The sequence below is a fragment of the Takifugu flavidus genome, chromosome 16 (assembly GCF_003711565.1).
Source record: "Takifugu flavidus isolate HTHZ2018 chromosome 16, ASM371156v2, whole genome shotgun sequence".
Classification (NCBI taxonomy): Eukaryota; Metazoa; Chordata; class Actinopteri; order Tetraodontiformes; family Tetraodontidae; genus Takifugu; species Takifugu flavidus.
Window position 1 is genome coordinate 3961126 of NC_079535.1, and position 19021 is coordinate 3980146.

A 19021-nucleotide genomic window follows, 5' to 3' on the forward strand; every position below is an offset into this window, starting at 1 on the left:
CCTGCTAGCATGAAGAATCAAGGGGCTACTGTTGTTAGCGCTGAGCTAAGCTAATGCAAACCCGTTCTAGCGTCAACCTTTGGGATTATTTGCTAACAGCTGCGCCGCCACGAGCTGCCCGCTTTGATCGGCTCTCAAGCCGCAATGCTGCCTACCCACAATGCACCTGGAGAGCTCAACCTGCGTCACAGGCAGATCCTCTCCGGAGAGTTGAGAAAGGCGTCCGCCCTCCATCTGCTTCTCATCATCATCCATCCCCCCCCCCCCCCCCCGGCACACAGCGCTCCGTCTTGCTACCTCGTCCTTCTACCAGAACCGCCGAAGCTCTGGATCCAGGACCACCTCCCCCCCCAAATGGGCCACGGCCCCGTCTGGGCCGCTAAAGTTTCGCTTGGAGTTGCACATTTGTGAGGGAAAACAGGTTCTGAGTTATGACATCCTGAGAAAAGTCCGTTTTCCACCACGACCCAAACACACCCAGAACCAACGCGGTTCTAATGAATTCCTGATCGCGCCTTCAGGTTCGAGAGCTGTTTGTTCTGTTTGTTCAGCTGCTGAGGGGCCTCAACACGAGACCTGGGGGGGCCGAGGAGACCTCATACCCCCCATTCATCACGGGGGGGGGGGGGGGGGGGACCTGTGTGTGTGTGTGTGTGTGTGTGTGTGTGTGTTGTGTTTTTCTTCCCCGCTCTGCTGAGTAAGGCGCTCAGCTTTCTGACCGCTCGCGCTTCATTCATGCCGCCTGGTTGTGTGTGTGTGTGTGTGTGTGTGTGTGTGTGTGTGTGTGCGTGCGTGCGGGTGTAAGGGTGTGTGTGTGTGGGTGGTTGGGTGCGTGTGTGTGTGTGTGCGGGTGTAAGGGTGTGTGTGCGTGCGTGTGTGTGCGTGCGTGTGTGTGTTTATCGGGACAACAGTCGTCAGCATGAGTCACGTCCAACATGCGGCAACAATTTGGTTTCAACATGACCCGACGCGCCTGCTGCGTTTGAGCAACCTCCATCTGTCACGCAAGACCGGCACTGCAGCCACGCGGTTAGCTTAGCTTAGCTTAGCTTAGTTTAGCTTAGCAGGAGGGGGCCACGGCATCCTTGTCAGCGGTCCTCTGCTTCTGAGGTGGGTGCTAGCTTGTTTCTTTACCCACAATCCATCACTTTCGTAGCATAGAAAGCTAATGGGTGTCTCGGTGATTAACGTCGTCAGGGGTGAACTCCTTTGCCGGGGCGCTAAGCTAACAGGTTTAAACAAATGTCAGAGAGATTTCAGCAGTGAGAAACGCCTAATGCTAATGCTAACGTGCTTTTCTGCTGTCTTCCCCTCTTTGTCTACCTTTGGGTGGTCGTTATCGGGCACTACTCGGGGCAGTTCTGCTAGCGAGCTGCCCCGATGAGCGGCTGCGGCGGCTGAGGAAGTGCAGCCCAGACCGCCGCCGCCGCTCCATCCTGTTGTTGCGCCCTCCAGTTGCACCAGCGCCGCCTCACAGCTGCTGCCTCAGCACTTCTCACTTCCCCAAAAACATCAGGGACCAGAAACGCTGCTCGGCGGCTTGGGAACGAGGCTGGAAGATTCCCAGAATCCTGCTGACTCGGCACGAGGGGGTCCGCGCTGTAGCGACATGCTAGCCCTGCCTAGCGACGCCTTACTGGTGTCAACAGTCCTGACCGGCAGGACTGGGAGGCTCCGCGTCTCTCCCAGTGACTCAGTATCAGCGTTCCCGTCACGCTCGTGGAATTAGCGACCTTGGGCGCTGGACAATGAGGAGCTGTCTCGTCTTATCGCTGTCCTCCTCCCGCCTGTGTCCTGCAGAACTTATCAACACTCTCCCACAGCCTCCCTGGTTCTGGGACCAGATCAGAGCGATCCGGATCAGAGCGATCTGGATCAGAGCCGGAGTTCCTGTTGTTGCCGCTGGTCCGTGCGGAACGTGAGGAGGAGCGTCCACGCGGCGTCCTCGTCTGAGGACTTGAGTGGACGTTTAAAAGGTTCTGGTGAGGGTTAAAACAACTGGCTGTAGCGGTGGACCTAGCCATGCTAGTTAGCAGCCAGATGTTATAAACGACCAGACGTGGGTCCTGGTGGCGACGTGAGCGCTGAGGTCACGGCCGCCGGCGACCACCGGGGGGGGGACAAGCAGGTGTGAGAGACGAGATTCAGGAGGAGGCCGACGTCTGGAAGCAGCAGAACAGTTAGCGGGTCGTTTTACGAGGAGGTTCTTGCACCTCAAACCGCGTGTTTAGCAGAACGTTACAGAACCGGGCCGACGTCTTCAGCATGAAGAAGAACCCGCTCAGGGCGCCGTTCACCTGTGCTTCTATGGCTGGACGCCACCTCTCGAGGGGGGACGCAGCAGCTCCAGTCCGGGGGGTCCGGCGCCAACAGGAACCGGGTCGAGCAGCCAGCAGATGGTTCAGCTTTTGGGTTTTGGCTAGAAAAGAGCAATTAAGAGCTGCTCTTAATGAGGCTGGTGGCCCATAAACTGTCTGGATTGGTGAACGAGCTGCTCGTTAGACGGAGCTGGAAACTAGACACACACACACACACACACACACACTCACACACACACACACACACACCGTCACTGGAACAGGAAGCCATTGTACATCTGTGTGGTAGCTTTGAGCTAGGTTGCTACACGTTGCTTTAGCAGACATCAAAGCCAGCAGGAGCGCGCACGTGTGCGTGTGCGACTGTGTCGTTGGGGGAGTGTGATGATGATGATGATGATGATGATGATGATGCACATTTTCCATGAGGTAAACGTGCCGAACACCCCCGGCAACAGATCCCAGAGGAGAAACCAGGAAGCTAAAACGCACAGTGACCAAAGTTGTTGACCGTCCTACGAACGTCCTACGACCATCCTACAACCGTCCTACGACCGTCCTCCGACCTGTCTGTCCCGGGGAGGCTTTGGAGCAACGCTCTCCTACTGAGCCTCCACCAAAAAAGGAAAAACGGGGTCATTTGCAGAGTGGAAAGCAAATAAAGCAGAGATGAAGGTGGAGCAGTGGCCTCCTGCGGGGGTCAGAGGTCAGGGGTTGCTCCTGATCCTGGCTGCAGGTGCGGGGAGCTCCCAGGTGCCTCCTGTCCTCTGGGTGATGTTTATCTGGTCGTGTAAATCGGGCAGGAATTTTTCATCTCTTCCGTATCGTTCCTGTTTTCTCAGGATGATCCCGATCAGACTTCTAAGAACCCAACACTCGACCCTTTTTTAAACGTTTTAAACACGTTTGGGGCCCACATGCTGTTGTCATCAGCGCCGTGCGCTGGAACGGGCGGAAAGCAGCCATACAGGAAGTGGGGGGGGGGGGGGGGGTGACAGGAAATCAGGTAACGAGGAAGCCAAAAGGGAAAAAATAGAAATCCACACGGACTCAGGACTGGTTTACCGGAGCCAAACTAAATGCTCCCGCCTGAAAGAGCCACTCTGAGCGCTAATAGCCCCTCTCAGCTAACGCTGCTGAGCTATGGAGTCGATCCCGCCCCCACATCCTCTCCTCGCCACGGGCCCGGAGCGTTTGTCTGCCAGATGTGCACAGCTCAGAGGGAGACGAGGGGCGCAGGACGACCAGAGGTGTCTGATATCGGCGGAATTATTCTCCTAATGATGTAACTCAACACATGGCGCTAGCAGCAACAGATCTGCTAGCGCCATGTTTCATTCAGCTGACCTTTGAGGAAAAACCGGGGGGGTGGGGGGCATGACGACGGCCGTGATTTTCCTTTTCCATCCAGCGTTAATCCACAATCAGGCTGTACCTGCGAGCGCTAAAGCACCACAGCTGTATTTTACTTTTCCAGCAATCGGTTAGCATTTCCAGCAGGGGACAACTGCCCGTTTCCTGTTTCTTCGAGCCTCAGAACTTCCTCTTATGTCGCCTCTGACCACGACTCATCTGAGCCCTGACGGGGCAGGAGGCGATGTTCCATCTGCCCCCGCTAACACCTAGCTTACCCGGCTAACACCACCGGGACACCTCAAAATCTGCCCCCGCTGTTGTAAACTACAGTGTCTCCACGCAGGGAAACTGGATCTGGTGGCTCGGCCATGTAGCACAGGGCCCAGTAGATGGATATCTACCCCCCCGCCCCGCCCCCCGGAGCATTGCAGTGAATAGATGGGGGGGGGGGACGGTACCTGACATTTACTTAGTGCCCAGAGAGAGACAGAGCATTGTCCTGGCTGAAATGAGACTCCTGCGCCACAGAAGGGCAGAGACGGGCCGGGGGGGGGGGGGACAACCTGATATCAGTCCAATATCTGCACGTTGCCCCCCGCTGATGGAGCCTCTGGCCTGTTTCTCAGCGCTCACTTTCTTCAAACGCAGACGCTAAATGATCTTTTAAACACCCCCGCCCCGCCCCCCCCAAACCTCAAAGCTATTTTCAGATCCGGTGGATCAGAGTTTGAAAGGTCTCAGAGGTGGGTCGGATGAGCCCGACAGGCCCGGACAAGCGCCTGCGTAGGCGGGAAGACGGAGAAAGAAAGTTAGCTCGTCCACAGCAACAGAGCGAGCCTGTCAGCATCCAGCGGGGGGGGGGGGCGATGGGGGGGGGGGGCGATGGGGGGGGGGGGAAGAGGAAGAGAAAGAAGAAGTTGAGAGCAGAAAGGAAGTGAGACTGAGGACCAGAGGAACATCTGCTCCAGATCCTGTTTACCGCTCGCTCGGCTCCGCACGGACGGGTCGGGAACAAACAGCAGCTAATCAGTCGGCTCGGAGCGCAGTCGTTCCGGGGAAAGCGTTTAAAAATAACGGGGCACATCAATGTTATCTGTTCACTCATGAGCAGAGACGGAGGAGCCAAAGAGGGACAAAGGGACAAAAGGGGGGGGTGAAAAGCCCCCTTCTGACTCGCAGTGACCCACATACATTTGCCCAGATTTTCTGGGGCTCCGGCTCTCTTGGCAACCGGCAGCCTCTGGGAAAGAATCCCAGCATTCAGCCAAAGGCAGAGCCCACGTGAGGGGGGGGGCTGTCCTTCTCCCCCCTGACACGACCACAGGTTTGAGGTTTTCAGGATCTTTGTTTCACCCAAAGCCCAGTTGTGTTTTGCTCCCACGCCGTCCCTGCGGTCCCGCTCACAGAGGCCGCTGGTCGGCCAGAAAGGAGGAAACCCCGGCCTTGGTGCTAGCATCAGGCGGCTAGCAAATGCTAACGAATGCTAATCAAACGCACGTTCCAGAGCGGCAGCTGCGATCGGCGGACAGGCTGAAAGGGCCCAGGAAAAGGTTTTAATGGGGCATTTGATCGGGCGTCCAGACGTGCAGCCTAGTGGGGCATGAATGTGGGGGCATGAATGTGGGGGCATGAATGTGGGGGCATGAATGTGGGGCTTCAGAGACGTGACAGAATCATGGGGCTGTAGGGCAGCGAGTGACAGCTGAGTGGCTGCAGAAAGAGCTCTTTCAGTCCCCACCATCAGCGACGCCCAGCCCAGGTCATTAGCAGTCAGACGGGCTGCAGGGCCTGCTGCAGGCTCCTGTGAAGCACACACACACACACACACACACACACACACACACACACACACACACCAGCGAGCGGACGCACTCAGCATCACAGGAAAGACAGATTCTGTCCTGAGTGAATCAGGATTTGTTCTTAACGGTCCAGAGCTGTGATTCCTCTCCCTCCGAATGGTCCTGGCAGCCTGTTTCATCCAGGCTGCTAACCAGCTCCAGGCTGCTAACCAGCTCCAGGCTGCTAACCAGCTCCACGCTGCTAACCAGCTCTACACTTGCCCCTCTTCTCCTGCCATTAAGCTGCAGCCGAGCTAAACCCACAGCTAGAACCTGATAGTCGTGGAACCCCCCCCCCCCCCCCACCTTGGAATGCATTTCTGCAGCGCTGCACTTTTCACCAACCAGCAGGGGAATGGATGCCCCCCCCCCCCCTTTAATAAGCTCTCCAGACTTTGTTGGTCCTGCCTGAACAAACCAAAGCAGCAGTAGCTGCTAGCGTTGCTGCAGAGCTCTCCCTGTTTCCCTGAACCGTGAGCACATGATGACACCAGCGCGGCTTTATTGTGTTGAAGCTCGTGCACAGCTGGATCCACAGTCACACAACACAGTAACACACTAACACAACACAGTAACACAGTAACACAACACAGTCACACGACCAAACCATTAAAGCTACTGGAACAAAGACTTGATGCTATTTTAAAACCTGTCGCTTCTTTAGCTTCGCTTCTGGTTCTCCTGCAGAACGTCCAGATTTAATAGCTGATGTTACACACCAATGCCCCCCCCACGGACACACCAACGTCCCCCCCACGGACACACCAACGTCCCCCCCACGGACACACCAACGTCCCCCCCACGGACACACCAATGTCCCCCCCACAAACGCTCTCACACCCTGAATGACCACAACGGAGCGCAGACAAACTCCTGCCCCGTCACGCTTTCTGGGCTTCCCTAAACCGCAGCGGCCCGTCCGTCTGACCCCCCCGGCCCCCCCCGGCCCCCAGCCCACGTCCATCCCTCACACCCGCCCTGCTGTGAGTGACTCACTCCTTCCATCCTGCCCTCCTCACCCCTCCGGAGGCCCTGAAGAGCCAATTTGGTTCAAAATCGGAGGTGAAAATACCTCCGCCGACGCAAAACAAAAAAATAGAGCAATGATAATGTGTGTGTGTGGGGGGGGGGGGTGAGGAGGAACTGCAGAGGAGCAGAAAGGAACAAGTGTGGCACGCATCACTGCAGCACCTTTGGGAGCGCTTCTACTGCCCCCTGGTGGCTGCTGATAAATGCCCCCTCTAGGCCCCGCCCCTTTCCCACAGCGCTCACTCTCCCCGTGATGACTCTAATGACACGCTGCGCCTGTTCTGTAATTACACACGACACAACGTGTGTCATCTACATAAAGAAAGAACCGTGCACACCGTGGTATCACAGGTGAGCTTCTGCTGTTAGATGTTGATAAAAGATCCCAGCCTGGAATAACAGAGCAGAACCCACCCTGCAGCCCCCCCCCGTTTTCTTAGTTTAACCCGGAATATGAGGCGGTTTCTGGAGTTTTAGCCCACTTTTCCGACTCAGCAGCCACCACAGTGGTTTCACCAGGAACTGCTGGAGGTTTCTGGCAGGAAATTGGGTCTGGTTGGAGTTTGATCTCAGCCGTGTTGAGAGGGGATGAGCCACACTGCTGGAACACTGGGAACACTGGGAACACTGGGAACACTGGGAATAAGGGCAAAAGAAAGGAGATTCTTGATGCTAAAGGTGAAAAACCCAAAGATGTTGTTGTCGTTGTCACGTGTGTGTGTGTGTGTGTGTGTGTGTGTGTGTGTGTGTGTGTGTGTGTGTGTGTGTGTGTGTGTGTGTTTCCGATAGGCCCATAAGCGCCGCGGGGTCTTTCCCCGGGCCTCTTCCAGCAGGTTATGGGTTCTGTCTGCAGGAGCTGGAGCATAATGGCCTCATTCAAGCCAGGCTGGGACCTGTCGGCATTATTGTAAAAAAGAGGGGAGGAAAAGGCCTTAAAAACGGCCGTGAAGTCACATTAGGTGTTTGTGGGGGGGTTTGAATACACTGCAGGATATTTTAATTGTATAAATAATCAGTGTTAGAAGTTAGAAGAACAAATTTGACGGCTTTGGGGGGAAAATGAGGCGTTTTCAGGCCTCCTGTCCTGGTCCTGAAGGAAAGGCTCCAGACTCCTCATGAGGGTAATCGACCTCTGATTCATGTCTCCAGTCATAAACCGTCTGGTAACGTCTCAGGTTAGCCGCTAACGCTCGCCGCTAACGCTCGCCGCACAGGGCGTCACGCGCTGCACGGGTCAAGGTCCCGTTCCATTTATCCGCTGAACGCTAAGAGAGGAATTGTGGTCCGTCTTCGTCCCCTGGTTCACTGTTCCAGCCATTAAACTGTTGCGCAATACAATCATCTCGGGGGGGGGGGGGGGGTGCTAGCTTTGCTAGCATCAGGGGAACGCCCTGAAGCGGGCGCAGGTGCAGGTTCCGTCCCGACGCCCAAACAGTCGGGCCCAGTTGCATCACGCCACCCTTATCTGCTCAAACAAAGCCTCGCCGTTTATCTTTATCAGCTCCGAACACTTCATATCTGCCCTGACAGACCTCATAAACGCTATCACCCCCCCCGTATCAAAGCCATGCGCTCGCCGCTGGTCTGGCTACTAGTGAGGAGACTTTGGCCCAGATGTGGAACCGTGAACCAGGGTCAAGGCTTACGCCGGATCCATTACCGGAGCAGCGTGGGTCCGATACCGCCGGACACGCTTCTCGCATTCTTGGGTTTGTCAGTTGATCCCCAACAGACGCTTTTATTGCCGTTATTGACTTAATTCGGCTTTTCGGGCCTTAGATGACACTGAGACTCTGGAATTAGCTTACACATCCTGTCCCAGGTTGAGAGGGGGTCCAGATGGAGCAGGTTTTGGTGGGGGGGGGAGCTCAGATGGGCCGCATTCTTGAGAAAACTTAAACCTGGCGGGACATTTTTTCAGATATGGGTGGTCTGCCAGCACGACGCGGGCGCCCAGGAGCACCAACTGTCGGCCGGCGCTCAGAATCAGACTTCAAACGGGCTGGAAAGCGACCCCGCTGGCCGGTCTGGTCCGGTCTGTCGCCCCCGCCGCTCCCCGGCCTGTCGAGATCACAGCCGCACCGTCCCAGGGGAGCGGCGTCCGCGTGCGTCCTGCACTCCCAGCCAAGGTCACATTGTGGCACCTGCTGGACATGACTGGGAGGGAGGTCAACCCCGTGTGACCCCGCGACCCCAGGACCGCTTCCAGAACCAGTCTGTCCTTTACCAGTTGGCAGCCTCTTCGTTTAAACTATAAAAAGCAACCGAAAAGCATTTGAAAGCATTTGAAAGCATTTGAAAGCAGCGGAGCGCCGATTAGGTGCCTCTGCTGAAGGTTCTGGGTTCAGTCCCCTTGGAAACACGCTCCCAGTTGGTCCTGCCGGGCTGAGCGTCACCGTCTAGACCCGGTAATCTTGGCCCCACGTGAGCCTGACCAAGTTGTTTTTCAGGGGAGAATGAAAGAAGGAGGTCAGTACTGAGCTCAGAGTCACTGACACAGACCTGCTGACTCATCCCGCCGTTCCCACTGTTCAAAACCCAGAACCTGCTCCTCCAGTTCTCACAGCCTATTTTCCGCCCCGGCCTGTGAGCGCGCGCCGCCGGCTTGTGTGTACGTGCCTGTTCTGCTGACGGGATCGACAAGTCCGGACAGTCAGAGCAAACATTAAAGGAGGCTGATGAGAGATTGGAGGGTGTGTGTGTTTGTGTGTGTTTGTGTGTGTGTGCGCAGACGCTATCAATCAGCGGTGCAAAGCGCGCTGACTAACTGGGGTCAAAAGCAGCTCAGGTGAGACAAAGGCAGGGCCCTCAGGTGGCGTTCCCACTGTTACATCACAATCATCATCGGGGGGGGGGGGGCTACCAACATGATGGATGAGGATTAAGGGCTGTTAGAGCCTGGCATTGATCTGGAATCACACACACACACACACACACACACACACACACACTCCGCACACACGTAACAGGTCAGATCCTGCTCCTGCTATTTGGGTATCTCCTAAGCTCGGAGCTTTAGTGGCATTTCCCAGTGATCCGATGGTGAATTAGAGGCCATGAGCCGAAGGGGGGCGCTGGAACGGGCCGGCGTGCTGCTGCGCTTCCTGGTTGCAGAAGTCGCGCTCACATTTTCGCTGCGTCGCTGCGGCAGGAGCCAGTCAACAGACAGGCGAACCAGCCGGTCGGACCGCACCAGCCAGCCTTGACGGGCCGCCAGAGTAGTAAACCCCTCGGGCCTGGACTGAGGTTAGCGGGGGAAGTTCGCACGCCCAACACGGGCCGCCGGAGCACCTGGACGCTAGCAAAATATTGACACTCCCTCGGCCAGAGTCGCAGTTTGGGCCCCGAATCCAGGGGGAGACGCAACTTCGGGGGGTTTCGGAACACCTGAGCCGCTCGGCCTCAAGACGACTCCGGTCGGCCCACCTGCGAGCAATCACTCGTCCCCCCCCCCACCCTGGTCCATGAAACACAACCTTTTAAACACACCACCTCCACAGAGGGGCCCATTCTGTCTCCATGCGCTGGCGTGCACAGGCTGCAGCGCAGCACTATTTTGGTTTTGACAAGTGAGGCCTGTGGGACGGGGCGGGGGGGTGGGGGGGGCAGGGGTGGTCTGGGGAGTAGACATGATGTAAAGTAACTCAACTGCTTCATAGTGGCGGTGGGGGGGGCTGAGGTCTGGGCCAAAACCAACACCAGCAAACTCAGCAGATGTTGCTGTTGTTGCTGCCAAATTGCCCCTTTTTCACCACTTGACCCATCAACCCCCCCCCCCCCCACACACACACACACACACACACACACCCTGACACGGCTTTATATTTTTTTAAAAACGCTTTTGCTGAGGGAACATAGCCGCTTTGGGGAGAGATTATTATCGTACAAAGGACGGGAAGACTTGAAACAGGGCAGCTACAGGGGCCCCTGCACCTACCTGCATGGTTCATGCAGCTAACAGCTAACAGCTAACAGCTAACAGCGTTGCAGCCTTTGCTGCAGGTAACAGGAGAGAAACTGTGCGCGACAGCTGGGCCTTTAGGACGCGGCGCCGCCAGCAGATCTTTCCAACTTTTCAAACTCTGTTTCACAGGAAACACTTCCACAAACACAGGAAACCAGCTCCAGCTGTTATTGTCGGGGGGTGTTAGCCAACGCGTCCCACCGCTTTGTGACCGCCGGGCTGAGGGATGGTCCTCCTGCTGGCCGAGCACGTCCCTACTTGCCGTGGGGGGGGGGGGGGGATAAGAGAGCACAGGTGGCTCTCCGCAGAGGTCATAGGTCGCCCACCGCTTAACGTTGGAAATATCAGCTGTCAGTCGTCACATCAAAGCAGGCCTCCGCAAATAAACGCTGACTCTGCCCCGCCGCTGTCAGCCCGAGACGGGGGAGGAGGGGGCGCGGTCGGTGGGCTGAAACCGCAGCATCGACCCCGGGCGGAAACAGTGCTGTTTTCCTTGACTCACCGGGACGGGGCAGCGGGGGGTGGGGGGGTAAAAGGAGGGCTCTGAACGGTGCGAATGGTTGAAAAAACAAAGGCCGCGGCCGTCGGCCATATTTCCCCAGCTGCACCTGCACAAACAGCCACTGTAGCTCCTATAGAGCTTAACAGGGGCTGCGGTCGCCATGCCGACGCAGCGTCTCACCTGCTAGCTAGACTGGAGTTGCCAGCGTGTTGATACAATGAATAGAAGGTAAACACGGCTCATGATTTCAGAGGCTGGAAAAAAAAAACAGGCACTGCGACAGGCAGCTCAGATGCTTCGGAAACCACAGACACTTGCCCCCCGACGCCCACACCCTCCCGAGTCACCCGCACTTGGAAAACAAGACAGGCGGCTGATGAGCGGGGAGGCTTACGCAACACACAGCCCCTGCAGGTTGGCTCGGGGGGGTAATACTGTTAGCGTCTTATCTCTGCTTGTTTGAATAATGTAATAGTGTGTGCACAGACACACACGTGTGCGTTTGTGCACCCGCAGCTGTCATTAGGCCGTTAAATACAGTTAAATAATAATTCCAGGATGGCAGTTTGCATGTGGCTTAAACTAATTTCTTCCTGCTGTTACAATCAAACAGTCCACGTGCACAGAGCAGCATTTGATCCAGTTCTGGGCTGTTTTTTAAAATTATCAACAGCGTTTTGTTCTGTTGCTCTTCAAACAACAGGGCAAACTTGACAACAGCCCCAGAGGTTTAGGCTGGCGTGTACAGCATGTTTTTGTTTGGGGATGTTTAGCATGCTAATTAGCCTCAGCAGCACCTCGTGATGCAATCGGACAGCTCAGCACCTTTACTCTCAGCGAAGGTTTGAATTCCCTGACCGACGCTCAACGATTTGGCTGGTTTTCGCTCACGGAAATACCAAAAACGCCCAATAAAGCGCCGCCGCTACGGAATGGCTACAGTTCGGGGCAAATGTTTACACCTCATCCCGGCCAGGAGGCAGCTGAGTGGGGCTAAGTTGCACTTTTTTAATGACTAACACGCATAAGGACGCATTTAGCTGCATCGCAAACAAGTTATTGCAGCTTAGGTGGCCAAGTGAGTTTATAAGGTCGTGTTTACTGGGGAATAAGTGTGCAGTTCACAAGGAGCCAATGAAACGGAGCCAGCTTCTGCATTTAGGTCCCATCAAAACCAAACTATGATGACGTTAGCATGTGCTAAGTACAGGATTCCCACTTCAAAGTCCGGATTGGGAGCAGGCCCGGGCAGCAGTACAGTGAGGAGTCTGTTTAAAGTTTAGCGGACCGTGCTGGGACACCGCACAGAGCGGGGGCCTTCGGGCCTGCTGGGATTAGGAGAGGGAGGGCTGGCATCAGCTGTGTTGGACAAATAAAACACTCTGATCGCTGCCCAAAGTCCTGCGTGGAAAAGGGAGCAGCTCTTCAAATTAAGCGGGAATGACACATGAGCAGCACCGGGCTGAGTCGGGCCCTTCTCGTTCTGTGGTGTACCTGTGGAGCCGCGGCTAACGGGATGGCTAACCAGGTTGATCGCCTGCGTTTTCCCACCTTGGCCCCAGCGGCAGCCGCTCTCTCATGCTCAAAAAAGGAGGATAAAAGGGAAAATGAAAGTGGAGCGGCGTCAGGAACATTTGCCTGTTATCTGATGGAGTCGAACGGATTCTGCGACGGCGTCTGTTGCTGAAGGGCAAAGAATACAGGTTTGAATATGAAAACGAGGCGGCGCAGGAATGGGCTGGGCCGCCGACTTGGCAGCGTCTCCGTTGACCTCGGGCCTAAATTCGTTGCGCATGAATGATGCATTATGAAATCACCTTTCACCACACTGGAAACCGATCCATCCAACCTGGAAAAACAAAAGCTTCGCACCAGTGCAGCTGTTTAGGCCGCATCCACATTTAAGAGTTAATAATTAATAAGAATTCCTCATTTAACGCCCTCCTCCAGCTCCAGTCAGTGGCTGCCATTAAAACTCGTCAACGTAAGCCTTCAAAAGCAGCCGTAAAGCGCTGTGGGAAAGTTCGGTCTTGTTATGTAAAGGCTGGCAGAAGATAAGCCTTAACCGTTAACCAAAACCGTCAGAGAGCAGCAGCTGGTCATAGGTTCAAACTGTCATCAAGATACTGTGAAGGTACGGAGCCGTCGCCTGGCTGATTTCCACTTTGATTTGACTGGCTGGGGCGGAGGAGAGACGAGATTCAGTTCCTGTCCTGCAACAGGAAATGGACGGCGAACTCACGATTTTAAGGTGGCGCCAAGGAACGGCGAGGGGTCGGCCTCCTCTTTAGTCAAACATCAGACACGCTAACGTTGTCATGACACTCCAAAACTGGCGTGAATATGACAGTAAAGGTGCGACCCCACGCTTATATTCAACATGCCCCGGCGCCAGAGAAGATCCGAAAACACAGATTCGGATCTTCTCTCCTGCAAAACGACCGCTGAGATTCGACTGGAAACGGCGTGAAAACTCCTTCCAGCTCTGAGTGCAGCGGGCCCGGCTGCCAAGCTGCCTCCACGCAGGGAAAAAGTGAGTAAAAGTATGGGTTTCCGACAGGAACTGAGCTCAGGACCCAGACTGTGTCCAAAGACGTAAAAGCGGGACTGTGTTCCGGCAAACAGCCTGACGCACTCGTCCGCTCCGGCCCATCAATGGACGGCTCAGTGGAAATGCTAATGTTAGCATCCTCACCCGTGTTTGCTCGTCCCCACCGTCACACACACACGACATCATCTGTAATAGTCTTACTGGCAGAGAACGCATGGATCACGTAAAGAACCGCTACGTTCCCACTTCACAAAGCTCGTCCTCCTCCACAGACGGAGGAACCAGCAGATGTTTCTGCAGCAGCTCCTTCTCTGGGTGTGCGGCACCGCCAGCTGCCCACAAACTGACAAGAATGTGCAGATGGGTTTCATCTGTTGCCGTCAGCATCAAGTTCGGCTTTCAGCCTTTCAAAAGCGGCGCCAGCTAGCGTTCGACCAATCAGAACGGCAGGTTTCACTGCTTCCAACAAATGTCGCTGGGGACGAGTGTGAAGATTCTGCTGTGTTTCCAGTATTTTAGAGAGAGCTGAGACCTCATGCACTTTAATACAGACCAGCAGAGGAACTGCTGAAACCTTCACGAGCAGGAGACCCGAGTCATCATCTTCATGGGTTTGGAAGTGTCGCTTCAGGTAATCGGGGAAAAACTCCTCCCCTGACTGTATTTGTCACGAGGAGAGCGGCCTGAAATTAAGGGTTGGCACTTGACGTGAGAGCAGCAATCAACAAAACAGCACTAAAATCTGGCCCAGGTTCAATCTCTTTGTCATCTCTGCCGCACCGACGGCAGGTTTGAAACACCATATTTGGACTGAGAAGGACTGATTGGATGATGAGGCCATAGGGTGACAGTTCCAAACGAGGCATGGTTCATGGCATCAGTGCAGCTGTGTGTGTGTGCGTGTGTGTGTGTGTGTGTGTGCATGTGTGTGGTGGGGGTGTGTGTGTGTGGGGGGGCGTGTGTGGGGGCGGGGAGAGTGGATACACACACACACAGGTAAGAAAATATTGTCATGTGGCTGCAGGAGAGGATTTGCCACGACAGGTAGCTGACCCAGATTCGAACAGGTGTGGCAGCAGGAGAAGAAAGGCACATTGAAGGCGCATTATTCCGAAAAGTTGATGGATATTCGGTTGACATCAAGCTGAGCTCCAGCCTGTCAGGCACATAATGGGTGAAAGCGGCTTTAACAGGGAGGGACGTGTTGGGTCACCTGAACACAAGGCCCTCCTGCACATTTGGTGACTTTGAACCACTGCAGAGATCCCCGGAGTTAAAGAGCTTCTGTGAAGACTCATTTAAACTCAAACTCGGGTCCTTGGGGGCTCCGCGCTGCTGCGCTTTCTTTTCTGGTAAAAAGGTGCCCTCGAGTGGTCAACAGCAAGTACTGCAAGAATGATGTGTTTATGAAACCTGTCACTAATATTAACTGTGTGTGTGTGTGTGTGTGTATTCTTGTATTGCTAGATTTGCGGGGACAATACTTGACAAACGACCTAACGTGTGAGGACATTTTCTGTTGTGAGGACATTTTCCATGGTCCTCACAAAGAAAACCCTGTAAATAGCATCCAGTGCCCCTAATGATTGATCTGTATACGTTTCAGAAATTGCCCTCATTGCAGTATCAAAACCTGAAATGTGTTTTCTCTTCAATCTTCTTGAGCGCCCCCAATTGAACATATTCGAGTACTGCAACTGGAATCATTTTTTGGGGAACGACCAATTTTGTGATTGGCTGAGACAGGATTTTTTTTATTGGTCACTGGAATCACACGATCATGTCATGTGATTCCGATGTGTAGTCTGTTAAACAGGAACTAGCTCACAATCTACAGCCTGTAGAAACTAAAACTAAAACAATGAACAAATTTAGATTTATTAGTAGTTTTCTGACAAATCTGTTTTTTCCCTTTTTTTAGATTCTGTTTTTCATTTTTCATTGGAAATTAAATCATTTGTATTAATTTAAATAAATGAATTACTTAGTATATATATAGTAATAGTATATATTTTATTTATATATGCATTTATAAATGTGTTTGTGTGTGTGTGTGTACACATAATACCTTACATTAGTTTATGTTGGATTTTTGCCATGGTTATCAATATCAATTACAATCGCAACAGTGATGATAATAATAATCAACATTATTATTAATCAACAATCAACATCAACACAAATTATTGTTATTATTATGATGATTTTTTATTTCATTGTGCTGATGATAATAGTAATGTTTGAGAGGAAATATTGTCATCATAGAAAAATACAACAAAATTTCATTCGGAGCGGCATCAGCAGTGATGCGGGCGCTTAACCGATCCGTCGTGGTGAAGAAGGAGTTGAGCCGGAAGGCAAAGCTCTCGATTTACCGGTCGATCTACGTCCCAGCCCTCACCTATGGCCATCAACGTTGGGTGATGACCGAAAGAACGAGATCGCGGCTGAAATGAGTCTCCTCCGCAGGGTGGCCGGGCTCAGCCTTAGAGATAGGGTGAGAAGCTCAGACATCCGAGAGGAGCTCGGAGTAGAACCACTGCTTCTCCACATCGAGAGGAGTCAGTTGGGGAGGCTTGGGCATCTGGCTAGGATGCCTTTCGGACGCCTCCCTTTAGAGGTGTTCCGGACATGTCCCACCGGGAGGCAGCCTCGTGGCCGGCTCAGGACTAGGTGGAGGGACTACATCGCTTGCCTGGCTTGGGAGCGGCTGGGGTTTCCCCCGGAGGAGCTGATGGAAGTGGCCGGGGAGAGGGCTGTCTGGGCATCCCTCCTGAAGCTGCTGCCCCCGCGACCCGGATCCAGTTAAGCGGGAGAAAATGGAACGGAACAGAATTGCCAACCCTTAATTTCAGGCCGCTCTCCTCGTGACAAATACAGTCAGGGGAGGAGTTTTTCCCCGATTACCTGAAGCGACACTTCCAAACCCATGAAGATGATGACTCGGGTCTCCTGCTCGTGAAGGTTTCAGCAGTTCCTCTGCTGGTCTGTATTAAAGTGCATGAGGTCTCAGCTCTCTCTAAAATACTGGAAACACAGCAGAATCTTCACACTCGCAGAAGCAGATAGCATGTTGTTGTCGTCGTCGTGTTATATGTTTCGCGAGTTTTCGCTAGCCGCTAGTTGCTAATATGTCAATGGGTTTTTGCAAAACTACAATAGAGTCATCGGCTAAAGTGTGCGCTTGTGACATATTAGCTGTGTGGAGTATTAACTCCTTTATTACTCCTTTACATTGTTGTGGCCTGTACTCCCCCACCCCTACCCCTACTGCTGCTACTACAGTGGAGCGACATTTTGATTTCACACTTACTTTACTGACAACACTGTAGTTTCGTTACTTTATTAGCAGTAATGGTTCAGTAACATTATATTATGTATAAATTATGATATAAAGTAAAGTGTGTTACTCATGTGCTGCTGATCTGAGCGTCAAATCTTCACACACTCTCATGCAAATGCCGTCGGTGGGTTCAGGGCATGACCCCTAATGTCTGCTCATACGTTTATTTTGATGGCATGCATTTAAATAATGTCTGTGTATTTATGTCATCAAAGGCAGCAGCAAAGTAATCACACAAGGCGATGGGAGACGGAGAGTGGGTGTCTTGCCTTCGTCAGTTTGCCAGCACTGGGGTCTGGCCTGCAAGTGAGGGCAACACGCCAGCCCCCTGACAAAAAAAATGGTTTGATTTGTATAAATAGGTATGTAGCTTATTAAATGATACTCTTAATACTGATAAAAATTGGGCCCTATATTAATTCGAAGGATTTATAATTTTTAGGTTGAATAAATGTGTATAATGTAAATTTGTAAAGACTAAAAAAGAAAAGCAATCATTTAAGGTGTATGCAAATTACTGTTGTTTTCAGATTGAGAAGTGCCCAAAGATGTCCCATGGAAAAAGATCCTTGTTCGGGGACATGATAAATTGCATCTGTGGGTTCTACATACAGAAGGTAACAGTGTGTATTTGTGTGTGTGTGCGTGTGAGTTCGTTCAGTTTAGTTTATTTGTAAAGTGCAGTTAATGCAATGAGTTAAGTGATGATGCTTCTGCTCTGTCATGAAGGGACAGCCAGCTGCTGAGGCTGCAGCAAATCCACAGCCCTCCCCTCCCAACAACAGACCTGACTGGTCTTCCAGGTGCCATGGGTCCACCCATTTCAGCAGGCAGCAAGGTTAATGCAATGCAACAAATGCTGAATCAGTCATTGGTATTGTTGAATAAAAGTTGCACAAACTAATTAGTGTCACGTCTACTCCATCTGAACAAAGCAGATAGCAGCTGCAGCAGCTGTCCCTCAAGCTCCTGCTCCTGCCCCTGCTCCTGCCCCTGCCCTGCTGCAAAGCCCTGCAGGCAGCGATAATTTGAAGGACCCCAGTGTTGACCCTGGCAATGGTATTTGGATAGTTATTCACATTTAAAAAATGATAATAATGTTTTGGCATTTTGTTTACTTTTAGTTTGACAATAATCTTTTGCTTTATTTTGATTCAGTTCAACAAGTCAAAATTCGGATGGAGACATGTTGCAGCTGCAACTCCAAATTTAAGCATGGCACGGAAATTTACAAAGGTATGTAGAGTTTTAAATGGAATAGTAATATTTGCAGCTATAACAGAAGAAACCTAGATGGACTGCACTGCTTCACAGACACAAGTCACTGCTGGCACAGGACAGGCCAGCACCAGCCAGACCCCACCTCCAGCCAGTATCGCTGCCCCAGTAAGTCATGACACAAACCACTTCTCAAATACAACTCAAGCAAACCTAAACCTATAAAACGTCTTTTCCTTTTGTCTACAGACTCCACCAGCTCCTGTCCACAGTTCCCCATCTTCTTCAAGAGTGTGTGCCAGTGTGTCTGTAAGTAATACAAGATTTAATTTAGTGTTGTGTAGAGCATGAGATGTGGTTATTAACAGTGTCAGCTGTATTGTCGTTTTGTTGATTTGGTTCTGTTTTGTCTTTTGTATAGACTGCTGCCTCCAGTCCTCTTAAGTCCACTCTTGGGACACCAGCAGGAAATCAGCTGCCCCGTTTATGGTCAAATACCTTGCCGGTTGAAGACCATAAATGGATTTCTAAGCAGCTTTTCCGAACTGTACTGGATCTTCAGGACCACCTGAAGCTCTAGTACTTCCCACCTCAGCACAGTGAGGTGTATAATCAGGCTCCAGGTCCAGACCGCTTTTTTGCCCATCCACTTCTTGTCTGAATGCCATACAAGTTGTGGAATGTGAAGGTGGTCTGTCCCAACCAGGGCTGTGGGCTGCACCAACTAACTGGGCTGCATAAGAGGGCACGGCAGGTTCTGGATGTAGATCGGACCTACAACATGGTAGCAGAAACTTTAATCTGCAATAAATGTAGATCCTCCCATGTGTCATGGAGCCAGACTGTGCTCACACAGCTGGACCTGGCACATCGGTCAGAATTTTTTTCATCCTTACACG

At 52.7% G+C, this 19021-nt stretch overlaps 1 protein-coding gene across 4 annotated transcripts in view; it reads left to right on the forward strand.

Moving 5' to 3' along the window:
* The window catches only part of LOC130540320 (E3 ubiquitin-protein ligase TRIM33-like), a 32299-nt gene extending 13299 nt beyond the window's left edge, over positions 1 to 19000 (forward strand). The window contains exons 3-10 of one of the 4 annotated variants that reach the window (XR_008954414.1): positions 17120 to 17266; positions 17435 to 17521; positions 17634 to 17742; positions 17843 to 17963; positions 18063 to 18140; positions 18219 to 18290; positions 18372 to 18431; positions 18544 to 19000. Coding sequence is in view for 3 of the 4 variants with exons in the window: in XM_057059381.1 (XP_056915361.1) it covers positions 17713 to 17742; positions 17840 to 17963; positions 18063 to 18140; positions 18219 to 18290; positions 18372 to 18431; positions 18544 to 18566 (387 nt within the window). In the remaining variant the exon portion in view is untranslated. Of the gene's footprint in view, positions 1 to 16519; positions 17267 to 17434; positions 17522 to 17633; positions 17743 to 17839; positions 17964 to 18062; positions 18141 to 18218; positions 18291 to 18371; positions 18432 to 18543 lie in introns of those variants that run through there. The other 3 variants (XM_057059381.1, XM_057059379.1, XM_057059382.1) reach the window with 3 other exon arrangements.
* The last annotated feature ends 21 nt before the right edge of the window (positions 19001 to 19021 follow it).